Consider the following 21,653-nt stretch of genomic DNA (forward strand, 5'->3'; position numbering starts at 1 on the left):
TGGAAGTCATGCCAGCGCCTGACCAACACCTCCTCCCCTCCCATGAATGCCCCTCTGTTGAACAACCTCCCCCCTGCGCTGGATTGTCCACGCAGCATGAATACCACTCCATTGATGGCCCCTCACCCCGTGTCCGACTGTCCACACAGGTCCGAGGCCATTACCTAAGCCGAGAAGATATCATTTACTGCCCTTATTGTATGAGGTCGCTCTCCTTCAAAGGACCCTCTATTGATCCAGGCCTCCCCCCACCCCCTGTGACGTGATCAGGCGCACACATCCTAAGACTCGACGAAACACTCAGCTGCGGATGACTCTCTCTCTTATCAGCAGGTTGAGGACCTCCATTGTGAAGGTATATGGGGGTGGGATTAACACGAGGATTGCGGGGATGACTTTTTCCTTGCCTTACACAGTTGTGATTGTAATAAAGGAAGGTCACATGCCATAAACCAGTGTATAAGAGGCCAGGCCTCCGAGAGGCTATTAGAGCACCTCGAGACGATACCTTGTTGTCTGATCTGATGTGTTCTGCTCCGTCGGAATAAACTTCTGTTTCCTGCCTTCTGGTCTCCGGCGCCTGCCTCATTGCTTGGTAAATTTGAATGGTACAAGGGCGGTTAGCGCCGGGCAAAACTTGAGAAAGGTCCTAGCCCTACCTTTTTCTACATCCCCAGCTCCTCTCTGCTTTTCTCCCATCTGTCCTACCAAAGCTGGCGCTCACTGACAGGCTCCCGAGTGAGCTCTATCAGAGCAGCCTGGACTTCATTTATGGTGTAGCATAAGCCGAAAACAAAAAGTGAATAACCAGGTTTAGAATCTGATGTTTCCAATGGTCTCTATCAGCAAGAGTCACCCTTTGCAAGTGAGTAATGACTGCTTATGCATTTGTCATTGGACTCATAACTTGCTGTTTGAAAAGCAGAGGGAATCTTTCAAATTCCAGCTACAACTCCCTTACAAATGGTGGCTGGGACACAAATAAAACCAGTGGGAGAATGAGTAATGGGCCAATCAGTAGAAACTGGCGTCAACGTTGTTGAAACATGTTTTTAATATCTATGTATACGAATTATCGAGGAATACCAGGCTGAAAAGGCTTCACCTACTGGGAAAGTGGAGACAGTTTCAGTAGTATCCAATTGAGTGTACTGCTCCATGCTTTCCAGCAAGAATGAAAACGAGAGCTTTTGATTACTAATTTACTAACATGTTTTCTTTCAAAATTATGTGTAACCATGACATGATGAAGCAAAGCAATGCATTTTAGAGCTGTGGGAATCATTTACAAAGAGCCTATTCATTGTGTAGGCAGATAGGAATTCTTACAGCAGACAGCACTCTCAAGAATGTCTTTTGGTTTACATTATGGAGAAAAGCTAGAAATAAAAGTGTTTAAAAATATATCTGGACTGTTCTTTCCTTATCATCTCATGCCACCAGCTGCATATTCTTGGCTTCTCCCCCATAGTCCCGCCTACATCCCTGATGCTGACCAGTGACTTGATTTAACACAAAGCGGCAATGTGTTGATAGTTGTTCAGATTCAAATGTGGGCGGGGTCAGGAAGAATGCAATTGTACTTGGCATTTCAGAATTTTGTAAGGGCAACTCTGCAGTTTCAGAACTGAGGTCCAGTCTACAATTCAAGCTGAAAATGTTGCACAGGAAGAAATATAATGTTAAGGTCAGACTTGTTCATACTATCTAGTATGTATGTAAATGGCAGTTGAATGAATGTCTTTCTGAGTTTGAAGATATATTTGACAAGTTTACGTTGAGCTGAAGATTAAATGAGTGTGTTTACAGTTGACAATTGTAATGTGTGCATTATACTGAAAATTTCTTCTATCTACTTTTTCAGGCAAAATAACTTAAAGCTACAAATGATTAGAAAGTAAATAATATGTTTATTTATGTACAATAGTGATTACATGGTTTTCATTTAAATGTCTCTCAGTTTCTTGCCCAAAATCTGGTACAATAATATTTGGAATTTTATGTCCACGTCGAGATATAGAATTCCTTAGCGCCCAGAGAAGTCTTGGGGTTTGTATTCAAGTGGGGTTATTTTGGTGGCTAATGTTTGAAGACATTTCATTCAAACGAAGTCTATTGATTGGTCATGCATTGAAATTTCGGGTTTGTTATAATGGGGATGCCTAATGCTCTGGGGGAAATGTGGTTGGAATTTAGTAAGCCATGTTATGCGTGAAAGAATGTCTATATGCTCAAAAATATTGAATATACCTTTAATTTTTCACAGCGATTTAGTATTTTTTCATAATATGCTTGCCATTATGTACATTACCAGATGGTAAAATACACTATAAGTTGCACAATGTGTTCACATACTAGTGGTCGAGGTGATTGCAGATGAATAAGACAATGCAAAACCAATGCGTTACTTGCCCTTGCGCTGAATCTGCAAGCTTCAGTGCCTAATTTTGCTTTGCTTTTTATTAGGCAACTTCTCTAATAGTTTGCCTCGTAGTGAAGTACTTGAATACAATGATTTTCTTTGGAACGTGATCAGGATATTTACAAGTACACTTATAGCACCAAAATATTATTGAAGACGGCACTGTTAAAATTAAAGTTAGAGCCCAAAATGTCTTAGCTGTGAACATTGATCATAAGGGTGTTTTTCAAGAAAATAAATATACATCCTGATGAAAACCCTGGGCCTGCATTTTGTAGTAAGGAAGGTAGTACTGGAGTACTACAAAATTCTGTTAACTAACCTACACAAAACTTATGTTTTTTGTGCAGTAATCTCTGCCCATGTAGGTTAACATTTTGATTGTAAATGTGGTAAAGGTCTGGGTAGGCTGGAAAATGGGGAATACTTCCTCCTAAATGGGAGGTGTTTAGGGAGGGATAATTAGGTGTTTCGAGAGGGACATGCACATACAAAACGCCTCCCACAAACGAGCAAGCTCATTTCTAATCATAAACTACAAATAAAATTACTACAACCAAAAACGTCCCACAACAGTAGTAAATATACTGTAGCTTAGTCTTGGAGTGATTCAAGCACCATAAATGGCCACTCTCAAGAACTGCAAATCACTCATAGAGAGAAAAAAATGAAAGTAAAAGAAAATTAAATACATTACATTATGTTGACTTTTATGGTTTAAATCTTTTATTAGCATTTCAGAAAAGAATGTCAAACCATTACAGCTAAGGAATCAAGTCAAAGGAGGTAGCAATCTCCAGGCAATTGGTCGCTTAGTACTTAGCTGCAATTGGTACAGAACAAATCCCAAAAAACAAAGAAAACCTCACCTCCCGCAAATGTTGTTAATGTTAATGTTATGGAAATTTGTATAGCGCACGGCTGCCCCAGCCAAGGGGCGTCCCAGCGCTGCGAGCAGACAAAATGCAGAGAAAAAGTAGCACAGATAAAAGACAGATTATTGAAAGAGGTGAGCAAACCGCCCCCCAACTTCCCCCACCCAACCCCACTCACCCACTTGTATTTTCACACTATAGTACAAAAAGAATGCGGTAATTTCTCCGAGTGGCCCTCCGGCTTTGGAACCTCTGAGAGGCGCAAGAGTCTGAGGTACCTTCGGCCGGTCCGCTCCTAGACTTCCTGTGATAGTAATGACACGTAGGGACTCTATACCTCTTGAAACTCATCCCCTTTCCCTGCTAAAGACATGGAGATCTTTTCCATTCCTAAAATGTGCCATATTCTGTGTAACCAGTCAGTGTGTGTGGGCGTGTTCGCCGTGCCCCAGTTGGCAAGGACGTCTTAGGCCGCCGTCCCTAGCACCATACTGATCTCTCAGCCCGGATGGACTTTAATGGCTATGTTAATGGTTTTGAGAGACCTAGCAACACATAGGTCGGGAATCTTGGGAGCTGTGTTTCGAGGTACTTGTCTATGTCATCTATGACCTGAGACCAGTAATGCTGAAGGTGTGGACATTCCCATAAAATGTCTATCAGGGTCCCTCTGTCCCCACAGCCCCGCCAGCACCTATCGCTAAGTGAGGGTTTAATTTTCGTGCTCCGCCCCATTCCTCCTCCCAGCGTGGCCACCCGGCATGATATGTGTGGACTTGAGTGTGAAGTGGAATTCCATATAGCTCTGAGATCATACCTTGTCGGATGATTTAGCCAGGAACTACCTTTCGTACTAGGTCAGGTGGCGTTGCGCATTGGTGCAATTGGAAGGATGAGTAATCCAGTGCATCAACTTTAGGTAGTGGAATTGCTATGATTCAGGAAGTCCAAAGTCCTCGCGTATATGAGACAAGGATAGCAGGCCATCTGAATCGAAAAAATGGCCTAATCAACATCATGCTGACACCCTTCAGATAGCAAAACCCAAGGCGTTTGCACCCGGCTTGAAGTCCGGCTTCTCAAGAAGCGGAGACAGAGGGATGGATAGGTGGTGAGGCCCATAATGCTAGTACAGTCCCAGGCTGATAATGTCACCGGGTTATTTGGGACATGTACAGGCTTCTTGGTCTTTGGGAAGGAACGGGACCTTCCTTAGGGGCATACCGGCCACAGCCCTGTCATGGAAATGCCAATGCTTCTCCGATTCCGGGCGACTCCACTCCACCCCACTAAATATCTCAGTTGTGCTGCTTTAAAGTAGAGTTGCAAATCTGGAATTCCTAGCCATCCGGCCTCTGGTGGAAGATAACTCAAGGATCCCTTCATGCGCGTTTTTCGACCTTGCCAAAGGAACTGCACTAGTTCTGGCTGAAGTCTGGCGATCGTGCACCGTGGAGGGTAGAGGGGCCAAGTCTGGAAGAGGTATATTTTGGGGAGAGCCGTCCTCTTACAGGCAGCAATTCTTCCTAGCCAAGAAATTCATAGGTGTTTCCACCTCCCCAAGTCACTCCGTATTTGCAGGAGAATTGCTCCGTAGTTGCTATCTAGTGTCGCTTGAATCGTGCTAGCTAGCTTTATTCCTAAGTACGGGATGGTCTCTGAGGTCCACATCAGCGGGTATTGGGACACCTGGAGATCTACTGTCCCCTGAGGCACAGAGAGATTTAGTGCTTGAGATTTAGTTATAATAATTTGGAACCCTGACACTGCCCCAAAGCCCCCCCAGTTCTTCCAACCAGTAGATAGATTGTTGGACATGGCAGGGATGCCAGGACGTCGTAGGCGTAGAGCTGCTGTGGCCCTTTGAGGGAGTTCTGTGGCGCAAAAAGGTGGGGTGGGGGAGGGGCAGGGTGGGGGGTACTAAACACCGGAATATGGATAATTGCAGGTAAGTAAACAATTACATTTTCTAAATATTCCAGATGTGTCTGCATGTCAAGGTGCTGCTCTCGAAGTCTGATGACTTCTTGTTGTAGTGATTCCGCCTCCTCCTCACGGTGTACTTCCTTCCCCCACAGGTCCGCCACACGCTCTCCCAAGGCATCTACATTCCTCCTAGTCTCTTTAAACTCCTGCGCAAATTTGCACTGAATAGAAGGAAGTTCATCCCTCAGGGTGGTAAATAGCGCCTCCATAAATGACCGAGTCACTGGTTCCTTCTTGCTGTGCTGTGGTTTGGATCCTGACTCTCCATGTTGCACGGCCACTTCCTCTGGCATACTCCCCCCCCCCCCGGTGCGGGAGATTAGGTCCTTAATCAAATGGTCTTTTTTAGGGTGCCCAGCTGCCACGACGGTTGGGCTGCCTCGGGTTGCCGCCTTGAGCATCCCTGCATACTGTGCGCTAGTCCGGTTCCCTTGGTGAGGGCCCCTAGGCACGCCCGACTTCCCAGGTTGTATAGGCCAAATGTGGCCCGGTGCCGCCACTTCGGGCATGGCACTCACAGTAAGATGGCCCCTAGCGACTGGACTCCCCAGCTGGTGCGCGCTGTCTCGCCTTGTGTCCTTGGACTGTCAAACCAAGGCAGCCCAGGAAGATGACGGGGTCCCCAGTGCACCACCTACCATGACTGTCGCTATCCCCTCCTCTGATGGCAATGCTGGGTGATTGCGGGTCGACCTGCCCGCCGAATCTTGTGGGGTTGGAGGTGCTTGCTGGGGAGATGGGCTCCAACGAATCCTCCGGTGAGGCCACTCCGGCACCAGAGATCTTATTCTGCTCTGCCCCATCACACTGCTGCAGCCCAGCGAAATCCCGTGGCCGCCTCCCTACCCGTGGGTTAGAGCACTAGTGTAACTGGGTGTGTTTACTGTCTTCTGTGTGTGCTAGTTGATGAGAGGGGCAGGGGCAGCGCCGGGCACCTCTTACCTCCAGACCCAGGCCATGGGTGCTGTCTCCATGGGGTTATAATGAGCCGTCTTCCGGCCCCCTCTGCAATTCCGTTGTGAGCTATCGGGCTGGTCCGCCCGTCGAAAGGAAAATGTGGCAACGAGGTGTATGCACCTGTGGGCCCGCCGAGGGGCCTCTCCCCCTCCCGGGCGGCTGTGGAGTCTGCCGGGGGCTGCTTCACCCCACCAATGTCAATGTGCTTCAAGCGCCTCACTTCGGCTGTCTGTGAGGTGGGGTGAGCACAGCGTGGCAGGGCTTCGTTGCCTCGTCTCCGTTGAGGGATCACATTCCCCCACTGTTGACACTGTTCTCCCCGCATGGGCCGACCTCCTATTATGGGCCCCTCGGGGTCCATGCTGCCGCCCACTATCTGCTTGCCACGCGCCAGTTGCCTGCAGGGAGGGTGAGGTTCTGCGTTGCTGGCCATGGCGCCGGGGAGATACCACTTCACTCCGTCCGGCGTCGATGGATGCCCTGCTTGGCCCCATCTGCTGATTACTGCCTCACGGAGCCTCTCCTGCGATTCCCTGTCTTCTGACCCCCATCGACTGCTGGTGAGGAGAGGAGTAGGAGTGGTAAAGGGGTAGACCCTTAGAACTCCAGGACCGGGGTCCAAATGTCAATACACAAAACAGTGGTCCTGGTTCAAATATGACTCATATGCTGTGTCAAGTGTCTGTTACATCCAAATCACACTCACCGCAAAGTCCTATTACCATACGTCAAATCACATTAGTATATATAAATTTAAACCAAGTAAATGTTTTCTATGCATTTATTTATGCATAATCAATATTGACGCAATCTTATTTTTGCGAGCTTATAGCTTGTATCAAATATAGTAAATAACACATAAAAATTAGAATGCAATTGTATAATCATTACATTTCAATGTGCTCTCAGAAGAAAGGGAAGGGAAAGTGTGCAGGTTGTGAGGGACCGGGTAAAGGTGGTGGGACTGATTAGGATCATCACGTTAAAATCAAGATGCCTTTACAATCAGTATATACAAGGTTCCAAAGATGCATCTAACATAGGTGTAGACTAATCAATTTCTTTATATCCTATGATGTGCTTGAGTGGCGTAGTCAACGTTTCGACCCCGAAGTACGCTGAAAGGGTGATTGCTGCCTCATGTTGGGGTCTTCATCAGGACTGTGTGATATGAGAGCATCGAAGAAACGGTAGATATCTGTGCCGTCTCGGGAAGGGCCGGGTGGTGCTCCTAGAAAATTTGAGAACTGCTCCTTACAGGTGTAGTTAAGTTAGTCCAGGCTTACATCCTATTGTTCATAGTTCTTGAGTGCGCTTTCCAACATGGCCGCTGCCTTACCCTTCCTTGCCACTCGCCAGTTGCCTGCAGGGAGGGTGAGGTTCTGCGTTGCTGGCCATGGCGTCGGGGAGATACCACTTCACTCTGTCCGGCGTCGATGGATGCCCTGCTTGGCCCCATCTGCTGATTACTGCTTCACGGAGCCTCTCCTGCGATTCCCTGTCTTCTGACCCCCATCGACTGCTGGTGAGGAGAGGAGGGCCTCACAACCGCTACCCCGCTGGAGGATTGCTCACTTTCTCTGGTGCTGGTGGGAGCCTCCAATTGTCCTGGCCCACCGCTTACGGCCCAGCGGGTTCCTCTCCTGAAGTTCGCTGTCCCCCACTGGTTGCCTGCACGTCGGGGGAGGGTGCGGCAGGGCCCCGTGACCGCGGCACAACCTCCCTAGGGTGCAGAGTCAAAGCTGCGGCTATCGCTCAGCCCCGACCCAGACTGGGGCCTTCGCCTCATGGCTGCCGCTGCACTCCGTTTCCGCCGTCGTCTGTAGGGCTCTTCCGAAGCCTTAGGGGCTGATTTCCCTTAACTTCACCACAGCCGCCATCTCTGATGATGATGTGGACCCCTCCGGTGCCAAGTGTCTCCCGCTCCTGGCCCGGGAAGCGTTGCTGGGTACGGCGTTCGGCGGGAGAGTCATCAAGGCACGACTTGCCTCTGCGCTATTTTGGCCACGCCCCCTTGTTGACTTTTATATTAAATCCAAGTAGTATTTTAGTATTAAAAAAGTTACACTTAAAGTTACATATTTTGTACTTTTAATTATGCATATATAACAATAATTATTATTTAAATTGAATAAACTTAAATTCAGCATTCAAATGCTAGTGAGGGTAAAAAATGATAAAATTATATTTATAAATTAAATTAAAATATGTTAAATATTACATTTTTTAAAATACATTCAGTTTGATTAGCTAATGTGCTATAACATTTTATTGTTTGTACATCATTATTAATTAAATATTTTAAATCAACTTACATTTTTTATATAAAATGTTTTTAATGTCTGTTTTATTTCTAAATTTAGTAAACTGTATTAATTTTCTCTAAACTTTCCTATGTCCTCACTGGTGCTGGAGAGCTCTGCCAACAGCTCAAAAGTTACTAGTAATAACTTTACACTGGTAAATTCTGTCTTAGATGTCTCCAGCCCCTGACTCTAGGGTTGGTGCCATGCATATTTGCACTTAGGTGTAAATCTACAAACGGAAATGGTGAATAGCAGAAAGTTGGAATTGCACCAAGGTGCAGTGCTAAATTTATATGTGGGTAAATACACAAATGTAAATGTACTTTTGTGATCCGGTCCCTATGTTATTTAATCTGCTAAAAAAAAAACAGACAGTACAATGTGACATGACCATATTTAGATGTTTCGTAGAATGTGAAATATGTGTTGTGTTTTTTCTTCTGAACTAAATTGTTAAACCAGACCCAGGCCTAGTTAGGTTCTGGGGACCCCATTTATCAGGGCCTTTTTTATGAAAGGGGAGGAGAGTGTATGGCCACCTTCCAAGCATATTTCGTCCCTGGGGACCCTATCCTCTAGGGTTTGCACTATTAAAGGTGGGTGTCCTGGGTGGGGTCCATGGGGGAGCCCGAGGGTCCACCTGGCCGCAGATGGCTCCCGACATGCAGTGGGAGCCAGCATTGCTCCTGCCCACAGGAAGGAGGTACTAATGCCTCTCCCTATAGGCGAGAGCAATATTATGATCTCTTTCCCTGCCCGCATCACTGTGGACAGGGAAATAGCTCAAAAGCCTGCTCCCAGCCGGAGGTAGCATTTTTAAAGCTCCCACCCACTGTTAGTAGGCTTTGGGTTTGCTCCTGCTTGGTGAGACATTCAAACAGACAGTTACACACACCCTCAGATGATATTAGAAAAAGTATCTGTAGTAGTACACAAAGAATAGTAATTAGTCATTTAACATGTTTAGTAGCTTAGACTCTATCTTTAAGTCTGAGAAACATTCATGAAACACTGGATGAGGCCATCAGGGATGCCTTTTGAGATATCATCAGTGATGTTCTCAGTGATGTCACTGACCATATCATGAGTGATGTAATATGTGATGCCATAAGCAGTGTACATATATATTCCAAAAAAACACCACTGAAATTCACCTGTTATAGTTCACTGAGCTAGCTATAACTTGTGCCTAGTCATGCACTGCTTATGTCTTCACATATTACGTCACTCATTACATGTAAAATGGTATCAATAATGATATCAATGTTTACATCATAAAATCATTGTGACACCGTCCTATAAAGTTTGTGGACTTGAGGGAATTCAACACCCTACATCTCTGGACAATGTTTTATTCACCTTAATAGGACTACCCATTCAAAGACTTTACATAGTTTTGTATTGAATCAACACCTATCTAGCATGTCAGCTAGAACCATATTATCATATACCTAAATGTTACACCTGGCATACTAGGCATGGTTTTCCCCTTAACCTCTTGCCTTCTAACCCTCCTGTTTTGCTGACTTCGTTTTTGCTGGCCTAATGACTCAGCTCACTTTATCACTGCCAAACAGTGCTAAAGTGCTTGTGCTCTCTCCTTAAAACTTGATAGAATTGCCTTATAATCAATTAGCATATTTAATTTACTTGCAAGTCCCTAGTAAATTGTCCAAATCTGTGCCAGGGCTTGTAAATTGAATGGTACTACTGGGCCTGCAGCACTTATTGTGCCTCCCATTTAGGTAGCCCTCCTGACATGTCTCAGGCCTTCCACTTCAGCCTGCATGTTTAGTTTTTTAACTGCCATTTCGACCTGACAAAAGAAACCATATGCCAGTCCCAAGCCTTCATTTCAAGACATATAAGTCATCCTAGGGTAGACCGTGGACACCCGAGAGGGCAGGGTGCATTGTATTTAATAAGTTCTTCATGTACTTTTACGTTTTACTTATCCTGGTAGTGAAAAACTATTACATTCGTTTTTCACTACTGCAAGGCCCACCTCCCCCATAGGATAGCATTGGAGATACATTATTACATTTAATAAACTGTAACTTCCAAATGAGAACAGGTGACCAGTGTAATGGAAAATCCTCTCTTATGGTTAAGTCGTATTTTTGTCCATATTTTTTAAAATGCCACTTTTAGAAAGTTACATTTTCATGCCTTAGTCATTTAGTATGTGCAACTTGTCTCTAGGTTACATGACTGGATGTAGCGGAACATTGGAAGTTGTGTATTCCCCTAGACAGTTACACTCAATAGAAAGCTTAGGTGTGACTGAATGGGCCATCCCTGGCAGGGTGGAGCTGGGCACAGCCCTACTTACACGTGGATAGCCTGTGTCCTGCCTCATCACCAAGAGCTGCATACCCCCTTGTAGTAGTCTGGAGCCAGGGTAGGGTAGGCAGGAAACCTGTGCACTTCAAAGGGAAACCCCTTGAAGCTTCTCCCATTTGAAAGGAGACACCTGGTATAAATATTGGACCTCAGACACAAACTCTTCAGTACACTTCTGGACCTGTGAGGACTCTGCCAGGGAGAAGGACTGCTATGCTGCTGAGAGTACTGCCACTCTGCTTGACTACCTTGCTGGGCCATTCCCATGCTGGGCTGCTGCCCTATTACCTTAGTTTCCTCCTACCTGAGTCAAAGGTATTGGACCTGCACCTGAACACTAGACTCCTATTGTGATTCCAAGGGCTAGTCTGTTGGCCTCCTGTTCACGGTCACAGCCGTCCCAACTACAGGTCCCAACCACCTCAATGGGACTCTTTGCACTGGACTGAGAAGGTAACTTTTCAGCTGGACTGACCTAGTCTCTGTATCCGAACCACGTTCCTTCGTGGTCAGCCTGAACTTGTTACTTTCTCCCGGCCGTTCATGAATAGATAGCCTTGATCGGCGCTTTGGGCTTTTTGATGCTATTTTCCCTTAAATTGCACATCTCTAGTTCAACTGATTGCACTTTTTTGTTTTGGCCTTGATTTATTAATTAAATCTTGCTCTATGTTTCTAAATTTGTGTGAGATTTTTCTTGTGTTTGTTTTCCCTTTATTACTATTTAAAATACGGGTGAGTTGAGTAACTATAAACATGTGTTATCCAGTTTTGTTATGTAAATATTTTACACATTGCCTCTAAGTGAAGCCTGACTGCTCTGTGCCAAGCTACTGGAGGGGTGAATACAGGTTAATTTGAGGTTTGCTTGTGCCTGGGACTGGGGTTGCTTCTAGAGTAATAGAGTAGAGTAGTTTTTCACCCCCTCAACCTGTTAAACATTGCCTCTAAGTGAAGCCTGACTGCTCTGTGCCAAGCTATTGGAGGGGTGAATACAGGTTAATTTGAGGTTTGCTTGTGCCTGGGACTGGGGTTGCTTCTAGAGTAGTAGAGTAGTTTTGCACGCCCCTCAACCTGTTACACAGTGCCTCTAAGTGAAGCCTGACTGCTCTGTGTCAAGCTATTGGAGGGGTGAATACAGGTTAAGTTGAGGTTTGCTTGTGCCTGGGGCAGGGGTTGCTTCCAGAGTAGTAGAGTAAATTAGTTTTTCACCCCCTCAACCTGTTAACCAATTTATTGTATTAACTATAACATAATTTTGACCTTTGTTTATTTCAGTGAAATTCTGGGATTTTTTTTAGCATTAGGTAATATCTTATTACCATACCCAACTATAATGTCACTTTAATCTTTGTTTTTTAGTTTTGTGTTTTTTTTAATCATATTCACCTATCTTCTCCACTGAGTACAGCTTTTGCCATGTGAAGTGGCAGGTAGCCCACAGGTCCTGGTCTCTGGCCCATGGACCTCCAAACCACCACAATGCACAGCCAGTGGTTGTGTGAGGTGGAGGTTGGCTACAAGATCTGACCTGGCTAGGCCCTCCACCCAATGCTCCAGGGCCATAATTCCCACAGCACATGGCCTTCGGCAATATGCAGCATGTTGTTAGCCACTCGGCCTGGCCACTGGCCAGGCTCTGTGCCCAACACCCCCGCAGACTCCCATCACCCCTGGACCCCCATTGCACAACTATATTTATTGTTTTTTAAAAGCATTTTCACTGCACTCTGGTATTCCCGTGGTACCCCCCAAATGCCATATCCATGGTCCCCCATGACCCTGAAAGCTTCAATCACTGAAGCTTGCATGATCCTGTGTTAAAGCTGCCATAGACATACTGCGGTACCTTACAGAAGGGCTACATTGGTCCCACAGGAGCACCACTGTACCCAAGATACATTATTGGTATCTGTGGCATCATAGATGAAGCCAGCAATCCAATCACACACTTTAGGCATTGCACTCTAGGCAACCTCCTTAATGAAATATTGTTTGAATTAGACCTAGTAATAGCAAACAATGCCAATAAGGAAGATTTGCTACTTTTTCCAACATTCCAAGGGAGGGGACATCTATCAGTCATAGATTATATCTTGGTCTCAAATGGCGTTATGCTGACAGAAGCAGTGTACACCTCACACAAAATCCCATTAAGCGATCACACTCCAATTAGTATCTCCATGCCACTGTCCCAGAACCCAAGGAGCGGATATAGCTCCATTTTAACACAAAACAATTTGGCCTTAAATAGAATAAATGGCTACGCTTTGAAATGGGGGAAAATAGGCCCCGCAGAAACAACAAAGCAAGTGGTAACAAGGGCTCTCCCACATTTTATAAAATGTCTTAGTGCGGATGTAACCGACCAAGAAATCATTATCAGTTTGGAGGCAATTCTAAAAACAATAAAAGAGGCGCTCTGGATTGAAATCAAGCAAAAACCTAGGCAGAAAAAAGGTTGGTTTAACCACGCATGCACGGTGGCCTACTCTAATCTAAAAACTGCCCTCAGGAAATCGGTCAGGATGCCCCAAGAGGTAAAAATATTGCGGAAGATATATAATCTAGCACTCAAATCGAGGAAGAGGGAATTAAAAAACCAACTTTGGGACCTATTGCACGAAAGCTGCACCTACAAGAACTCGGCTGCTTTCTGGCAAGTGGTCAAATCCCCTTTTTTAAACGATAATAACAAGCTCCCGAAAATTGAGGTAGCATGAGCAGAGAAAGACTGGGTTCAACACTTTACCAAGATCTTTTCTCTTAGCCCAGACTCACAAAACTTAGGAGATCCCAGACCTAATGATCTACCCAGCTCTTACCCCATCGACCTGCAGTTCACAACGATACAAGTTGTACAGGCTCTGAAAGCCAGCAAAAATGGTAAGGCGCCTGGACCCGATGGCGTCCCAATTGATCTGTTCAAAGCCCAAATGGATCTATGGACCCCCCTTCTCACCAGAGTCCTGAACGCAACTTGTAACTTTGGATTATTGGAATCTTGGTCACGTTCCGTATTAGTTCCCATATTTAAAAAAGGGGACAGAGGGTCTGTTTCTTGCTACCGCCCAATCTCACTTTTAGACTCCCTTGGTAAAGTGGCAGGTCGAGTCATTCTAGAATTGTTACAAGATTGGGCAGAGGAAGGCAGAATTATTTCAGACCTACAATATGGGTTTCGTCAAGGCCTAGGTACTATTGAGCAGGCCCTAAATCTCTCCCTCCTGATTGATAAATATGTTTCTATCAAAGGCGGAGACCTTTATATGGTCTATGTGGATTTATCATCCGCGTTCGATTGTGTCTCCCATTCTAAACTTTGGTCTTTATTGATCGATATGGGGGCACCATCGAACGAAGTAAAGTTCCTGAGAGAACTTTACTCAAATGCCACAGCAAAGGTCCGCTATGGAATGGGTGGAGAATTGACGGAGGAGTTTCCAATAGAAAGAGGGGTGAGGCAAGGGTGTGTCCTGGCACTCTTCCTTTTCACTTTGTATACGAAAGTGAGATGTTGAAGGATTCCCAAGACCTCCCAATGGTGGATAACCGCCCAATTCCCGCATTACTGTATGCGGATGATACAGTAATACTAGCCCGCACCCCCATTGAACAGCAAAGGAATCTGGATAGATACTCAAGGTTTATGGCTGGTCTGGACTTGAAAATAAACATCAGTAAAACCTTTGTTATGAGGGTGGGTTCTAGCCGCAAAAATAAAATGAGGGGGATTTACCTCAACAAAGAAAAAATAGCGACCACTGATAAATATTCATATCTAGGCATAACAATAGACCACAAACTTTCATGGAGAGCAGCCGTGGATACTCGTAAACTGCTCTTTTTTGAGAACCACAGCTGCTTTAACCAACTTTGCCAGAAAGCTGGGAAAGAGAGCGCCCCTGGAAATGATAAAGATCTATAAAGCAAAATGTCTTTCTGTGGCTCTGTATGGGGCTGGTCTTTGGGGCTTTGTTGCTCTTGACAGCATTCAAAGGGTAGAAAACTCCTTTCTAAGATATCTTTTAGGAGTTCCTGGTAGCTCGGGTTCTCTTGCTTGTCACATCGAGCTAGGTCTTTCATATGTTATGGACCTTACAAAAACTGAACCATTGTTACTGTGGCACAGGATCTGGACCTCAGATAAGGCAACCCTTACCCAGCTTATTCTATCTGATTGCTTGAAAATGGATGACGCTAATAACTCAAGGTGGCTGCGATATATAGCGAGATTTTTCCATGATCTGGGGTGGGACCAATACTATTAAAATCCCTCCCTAATTCGTGAGGTACCGAGAAAGGTTCTAAAAAAGAAATGTTTGGCTTATTTAGAGGCTTTGAGATTAACAAATGAGATTACTAAACCCTCTATTACTCATGCCTTGCTTACACAAACAGAACCTGCAATACAGCCGTACCTCACCTATAACACCACGAGTTCTGAACGCCATCTGTTGGTAAGGTTCAGAATGAATTTCTTTTATAGATTGGTCGCATTTCCTACTAGGAATAACTGGGCAAAAACACTTCCCCCTTGTCCCTGTGATGGTGTCTCGTTACAATCTACTCCGCATATTTTATTTTTTTGTACTTTTTATTATAGCCTTAGGAAAAAATGGCTTATACCCATACTAAGGAGCACTGGTCTTACACAATACCGTCCAGCATTACTTTTTTTATAATTGGTACAGGGTGAGCGGTTGGTTTTTCTAGTGGCGAGCTTCCTTAAATGCGTTGTTCGCCATCGTCTGACCCTAGATTGCTCCCCGTGCAATATTGAAACCTGAATTTTAATAACGCAATAAATAATGCTCAGACATTTGTATAAATTCAACTTGCAGGTTGCCAATCGATTAACATTTTATTCTGTAAATATTGTATTTTTAATTATTTTATAAATGGTTATATGATTGTATTTATTCATGAATATATGTATGACTTGTAATCTATGCTTTTATGATTTGCAACCAAAATCGAAATAAAGCAATATTGAATTGAATTGATACATTATAAAAAAAAATATTTGTTAAAGTGGTCCCTCAAGGCCCCCACCATGAGTGCCTGGGCTTAGGGTGTCCCTACCCTGCCCCTTATATGTTTTTTTCTACAATTGCTGGGCACAGAGCCTGAGTCCACCTGTCCTGTAATGGCAGCTGCATACATTTTTCTTTAATTTTTTGCAACCTAATCAAACCTGCAGGAATGCTACTGGACCAAAGGGGAAGAAGTGTGATCCATCTATTTAGCACTAAAATCTCAACCCCTTCAGTACCACACCGAGCATCGCTTTAAATATGAATTTCTTGAAAATGGCTTAAGGGATTTACACCATGAAATGAAAAGCACACTTTCTGAGTAAAGTTCTAACTTTCTGCCAAATTTGGTGTCATTCCATTCAGCCATCCCAAAATTTCCTATGGGAATTAATAAGAGAAAACATTGTTTTGTGCCCCCACTTTTTTCCTGGCCCGCATGACATATCACCTCAAAACTTTCCAAGAAAGAGCCGTGAAGGCTAAACCTTTTTTTGGGAAAGTTTTGAGAAGATTTGTGAAATGACTCTCGAGGTATTCGTGAGGGAAACAAGAAATTCTTCTTATGAAAACTCTGACCTAACTATAACTACACAGAGGTGACCACCACTGTGTCATATGTGTGCGTCTGTGTGTGTGTATTTATGTATATATATATATATATATATATATATATATATATATATATATATATATATATATATATATATATATATACACAAACACATATATATATAAATATATAAATTCATTAATTTTATTTTTTTCCTTCATAATATTTTAGTAGTCAATATTCTGGTGGCTATTGTTTCAGTATGATATTTTTTGTGCTCAATATTGTGACATACAGTCCTGCATTCTAGATTACTCAAATGGCTCCCTGGAAGTTTTTCAAAGTACTTTTCTTTGGATACCAATTGGCCAGCATGTCTTTGAGACCCCATGATTTATGAAAGGCCAGCCACTAAGATAACATGTTCATCAGTCTAACAATCAGTACTTAAAAATATCCATGGTCCGTTTAATACCCAATCATTAAACACTTGTTTTAACTTGACATTACTCAGTAGCTTTAAAGTGATTGAATAATATTGTATAACATATTTATTCCATGCTCTTGAACCTCTCAATTTTTCTAATTGTCACACTTTTGTTTTTTAGGACCTCCAGTCAGAAATTGAAGCGCACACAGAAATCTTTCATAGCTTAGATGAGAATGGGCAGAAAATTCTCAGGTCTCTGGAGGGCTCAAATGATGCTGCCTTGCTACAGAGACGCCTTGATAACATGAACTTCCGATGGAATGAACTCAGGAAAAAGTCCCTCAACATCAGGTAGGAAGCACTCTTCATTTTAGGAAATAATTTTCTTTAGATGGGAGAAAAAAAGTTGCTGAAACAGAATATCGAGTACTTGATATTGTGAAAGAAAAATATCACAGTAAAAATATTTATGACTAAATTATGGACATGGTAAGAATATAGAGCAAAACACCACATCCAATGGGAAGTCTTGACGTGGTGAGAAAACAAGCAAAAAGTGAAGGAAAACCAAAAGTAGGTTAAGTAAGAACCCTCACTCACCGCCTAGTGGTGACATGCTTCATCACTGGGTTCCCACTGGAAAGACCTAGCGTCTTTCCTTTTTTTTTTTTTTTAATTTTTTTTATTGTAAACAGGCTGACAAAGAAGAGACAACAAAAAAAAAAAAAAACAATACATATAAATGTCCAAGACATGGAAGATATTAAGAAAAAATAATTATAATATACAGATCAAATACATAAGAAATAAGAAGTACTAGGGTTATCATTAATAAAATACCAGGTTTACATACAAATTCATAAAGCAACGAGAGGAAAGTAGCTTATATATTTCATAATGAGTCAAATAAAGATAAGGCTTGATAAAGTCATATCAGGTCATATTAGGTTGAGCAACAAGTTCCCCATTTTCTTTCAAATTTGACCAGAGAGCGTCCACCCCTTATGTTTGCTAAGGCAAGTTCCATTGAGTATATTTCCATTACTAGAGCCCACCAGTCCCAAACAGTTGGTGGGTCCGTAGCAATCCAAGCTCTTGCAATAGTTAGTTTGGCGCATGAAATTAGTATTGTTACCAGGGGAGATTGAGGGATTAGGGAGGTATTGAAATTTAACAAAATTAAAGAAGCAGAAAGCGTAGGCAGCCCTATCTTCTTGATTCTGCATGTATCTTGAACCTTATCCCAAAAAGGCTTGAGCTTGGGGCAAGAGAATAGCATATGTACTAGATTAGCAGCTACTTCAAAGCATTTAGGGCATTTTGTGCGATCTGTGAAGTCAGAATTAGGGGACCACCTAGAGATTCTTGCCGGTGTGTAATAAAGCATACAAGTTGTTCTAAACTGCTGTAGCCTAAGGCTGGAAGATCTAACTAACTTATTAATATTAGACAGCGAGTTCTCTATTTGCTTCATTGTGACATTTAAACCAAGTAGGAGCCCCCATTTTTCCATTATTTTAGACAGATCATTTGTTTTATATTTTACGAGTAGCTTATACGCCCCACTAATGATTGATTTGTTTTTTTTAGAATACAAACTAGTCCATATGTCACATTCCGTAATATTTCGAATCTTTTTTTTATTAATTAAAAAATCATGAATCTGTAAATACTTGTATCTGGAATATTCTGGCAGATCGTAAGTTGCTTTAAGCGTACTGAAGTCAGCAAACCCCTGTGGGCCATATAGATCGGCCAGAGTATTAATTCCCTTCTCAGCCCAGGTATTATTAGTAATGTCGGAAAAGACACTTGGGAGACCTGGGTTGCCCCAAAGCGGTAACTTTGGATGAAAAAATGAGGTCCTGCTGTAAGTCAGTATGTTTTTCCATATCCTTACTATGTCCCTAGCTGTCTTGAACCTTACCCTCTTGAAGTAGTTTGGGTCATTTACTCTAAACAAAAACATATTTGACTCTTGTTTCAACATAAATTGATGAAAAAAATTGCTTTCCCCTTTAAGAAGTAGAGAACGTAATCGTAGAACAAATGAAGACCAAAAGTACAACTTAAAATCGGGAAAATTAAGCCCTCCCTCGTTCATAGTGTTTTTCAAGTATTTCAATGATCTTCTTGCTTTTTTGTAGGCCCATATAAAGCTATTAAGGGTACCGTCTAATCTTTGAAAAAAACGATTATTCAGTGCTAACGGGATCGATCGAAATAAATATAAAAATTTAGGTAATACCTTCATCTTGATAAGATTTATTCTACCGATAATATTCAGAGGTAACCTATGCCATTTCTTTAGAATTAAAGCCGTGGATTTAATTAATTCGTTGTAATTAATATGGTTTATGTCTTGTATTTTAGCCGTAATCTTAACGCCAAGATAGGTAGCTACCTTGCAGATCTCTGGGGTGGCCGTAGATGGTGAATAATTGGCGATTACTTGAGTCTTTTGTATATTAAGCCTGTACCCAGACACTTCCCCAAATTTAGATGCTTCTAATTTAATTCCTCTTAGAGCCTGATTTATATCATGTGTGTAAACAGCAATGTCATCAGCATAAGCTGTCAGCTTAAGCTCCTTTGAGCCCGAGCTGAAAGGAACAATTAATTTTTGAGAGTTGAGGGCCGTTAAAAAAGGTTCTAGAGAAAGAGCAAATAAAAGAGGTGAAAGAGGGCAGCCTTGGCGTGTTCCACGCAGAATTGGGAAATCTGAAGAAATTAAGCTGTTATAGCTTGTACAAGCAACGGGGTTATTATATAGGGCCTGTATCCCTCTCAAAAACGCGGTGAAGGGAAAGCTTCACGTCGCGTATGATCACGCTGCCGACTCCCCGCCTGCGACCTATTTAGTCAACACCGGTGTTGACTAAATAGGTCGCAGGCGGGGAGTCGTCTGCGTGATCATACGCGACGTGAAGCTTTCCCTCCACCGCGTTTGCCATTGAGGAGAAACTATCGTCCTCTGATAGTACAGACCCCAGCAACTTGCTACCTGGGTCTCAATCGGCTTCAAGCCGCAAATATTTTGGAACAATTTTCCTCATATTTAAAAAAACTTTTTCACATATTATTCCTCACGGTTGGGTGCACCTTAGCGCGTGCACACCACCGGAGGATCACTGTCCTTTGGTCCTGGCGAAAGCTGAGCGACTTGGGCTCACTGAGCAGAAACATGTCGACCAATTTTTCACTCAGTGGACTAGGTCTCTTTAATTACTGAGACCTACCCTATGTTTCCACTTTAAATTGTTTTTAACCAGTGCTAGATGGACTTTGAATAAAATAGTTGAATGTCACAACTACTCACTTTTTAATCATTTGCACTCACTTATCACAATTTGGTTTTTCTGTTCGCACCCTCAACACTCACAACAACCAGCTCCGCTACAAAACAGGCGTCGTAGCACACTGGAAAGACGCTAGGATTTTCCAGAGGGAACCCAGTGATGAAGCATGTCACCACTAGGTGGTGAGTGAGGGTTCTTACTTAACCTACTTTTGGTTTTCCTTCATTTTTTGTTTGTTTTCTCACCACGTCAAGACTTCCCATTGGATGTGGTGTTTTGCTCTATCACTCTTCAGTTGTTGATATAATTATTCCTTTAGGGGTAAGAGAGTGATTTGTCATACCCTTACTCCCTCCTTGTTTATTAGTCATGGTAAGAATATATACAAAAGTATCTATTTAGTAGTTGTAACTCTACATATATGTACATTAATATATCTATAAAAAGTAAGTAGATATCGAGAAACCGGAAAAGGAAAACTATTCTTATATATGTTCTTATCTCCACGATGTTTTGCTTGTCAATATTTTGGCCATTACATTTTTGTAGCACGATATTCTTGTACCTGATATTCTGACATTCAATCAAAAAGAGACTTGGAATATAAATTGGCGATTGAACCGAGGATGACATAGTTTTTCCCAAAATCAAATCTAAGGTGTGGATTGAGAGTTCACATCATAATCGATTTTGTATCTCTTTGAGCTTTATTTCCCATATTTTGCTAATCCTTATTGTGGATGATGGGACTTAACTAGCCATAATGATCCTTGCCAACATGAATTTTACAAGTATAGTGATTCCCCGGGGGGTGCTAGAGGGTGCACAGCGGAATGGCTGCCTGTTAGGACAGCTCCGCCGGCCAGGTCCAACTTGCGATGAAAAAGTGTGTTTAGCGGATGCCCACCGAACTTTTGAGGACAGGCATGGCTGTTGGAATGTCTTAGCTATACGGTGTGTGCAGCGCAAGGCCATATCAGCGTTGCCACAGCTGAAAATTTGGAGAAGAAGCTGCAGCGCTTTGTGGGCCGAGAGCTGCGCACGATGATGGCACCCTGTGGGGAGCTTCAGTCGGAACAAAAACGATAACGCTTGCGAAGGCTAAGGCATTGAAATAAACGAAGGGCGACAGCGAGCAAGCGCTATATGCGGAACAATCCTAAAGGAAATGTTATAGATCACTGGTAAAGCAGTGTAACGTGTAACAAAAGATCACTGTGTAGATCGCGAGGGATCGAGAAAAGATGGCGCCTCGCAATACTGGTGTCTACCACTCGTTGACTAAAGCGCACTCTGAGGCTGTAAAGTATCAACATTAAAGTGGTGCATTCTCCTACATGCAATCACTGCAGTGGTTGCTTCCAGCCCCCTTCTGCGCCCCAGCTGGTGACGACGGAACAAGTACGCGCTGATTAATCGCTACATGTGCACGAGACCCTGAGGCGC

At 43.3% G+C, this 21,653-nt stretch overlaps 1 protein-coding gene across 2 annotated transcripts in view; it reads left to right on the forward strand.

The window, feature by feature from the left end:
• The window catches only part of DMD (dystrophin), a 4,652,165-nt gene that overhangs the window by 2,912,918 nt on the left and 1,717,594 nt on the right, over positions 1 to 21,653 (forward strand). For both annotated transcript variants that reach the window (XM_086934537.1, XM_086934536.1), the window contains one exon: positions 17,087 to 17,259. In XM_086934537.1, the coding sequence (XP_086790663.1) occupies positions 17,087 to 17,259 (173 nt within the window). The remainder of the gene's footprint in view (positions 1 to 17,086; positions 17,260 to 21,653) is intronic.

Source organism: Lissotriton vulgaris, chromosome 8 (genome assembly GCF_964263255.1).
Source record: "Lissotriton vulgaris chromosome 8, aLisVul1.2, whole genome shotgun sequence".
Taxonomy (NCBI): domain Eukaryota; kingdom Metazoa; phylum Chordata; class Amphibia; order Caudata; family Salamandridae; genus Lissotriton; species Lissotriton vulgaris.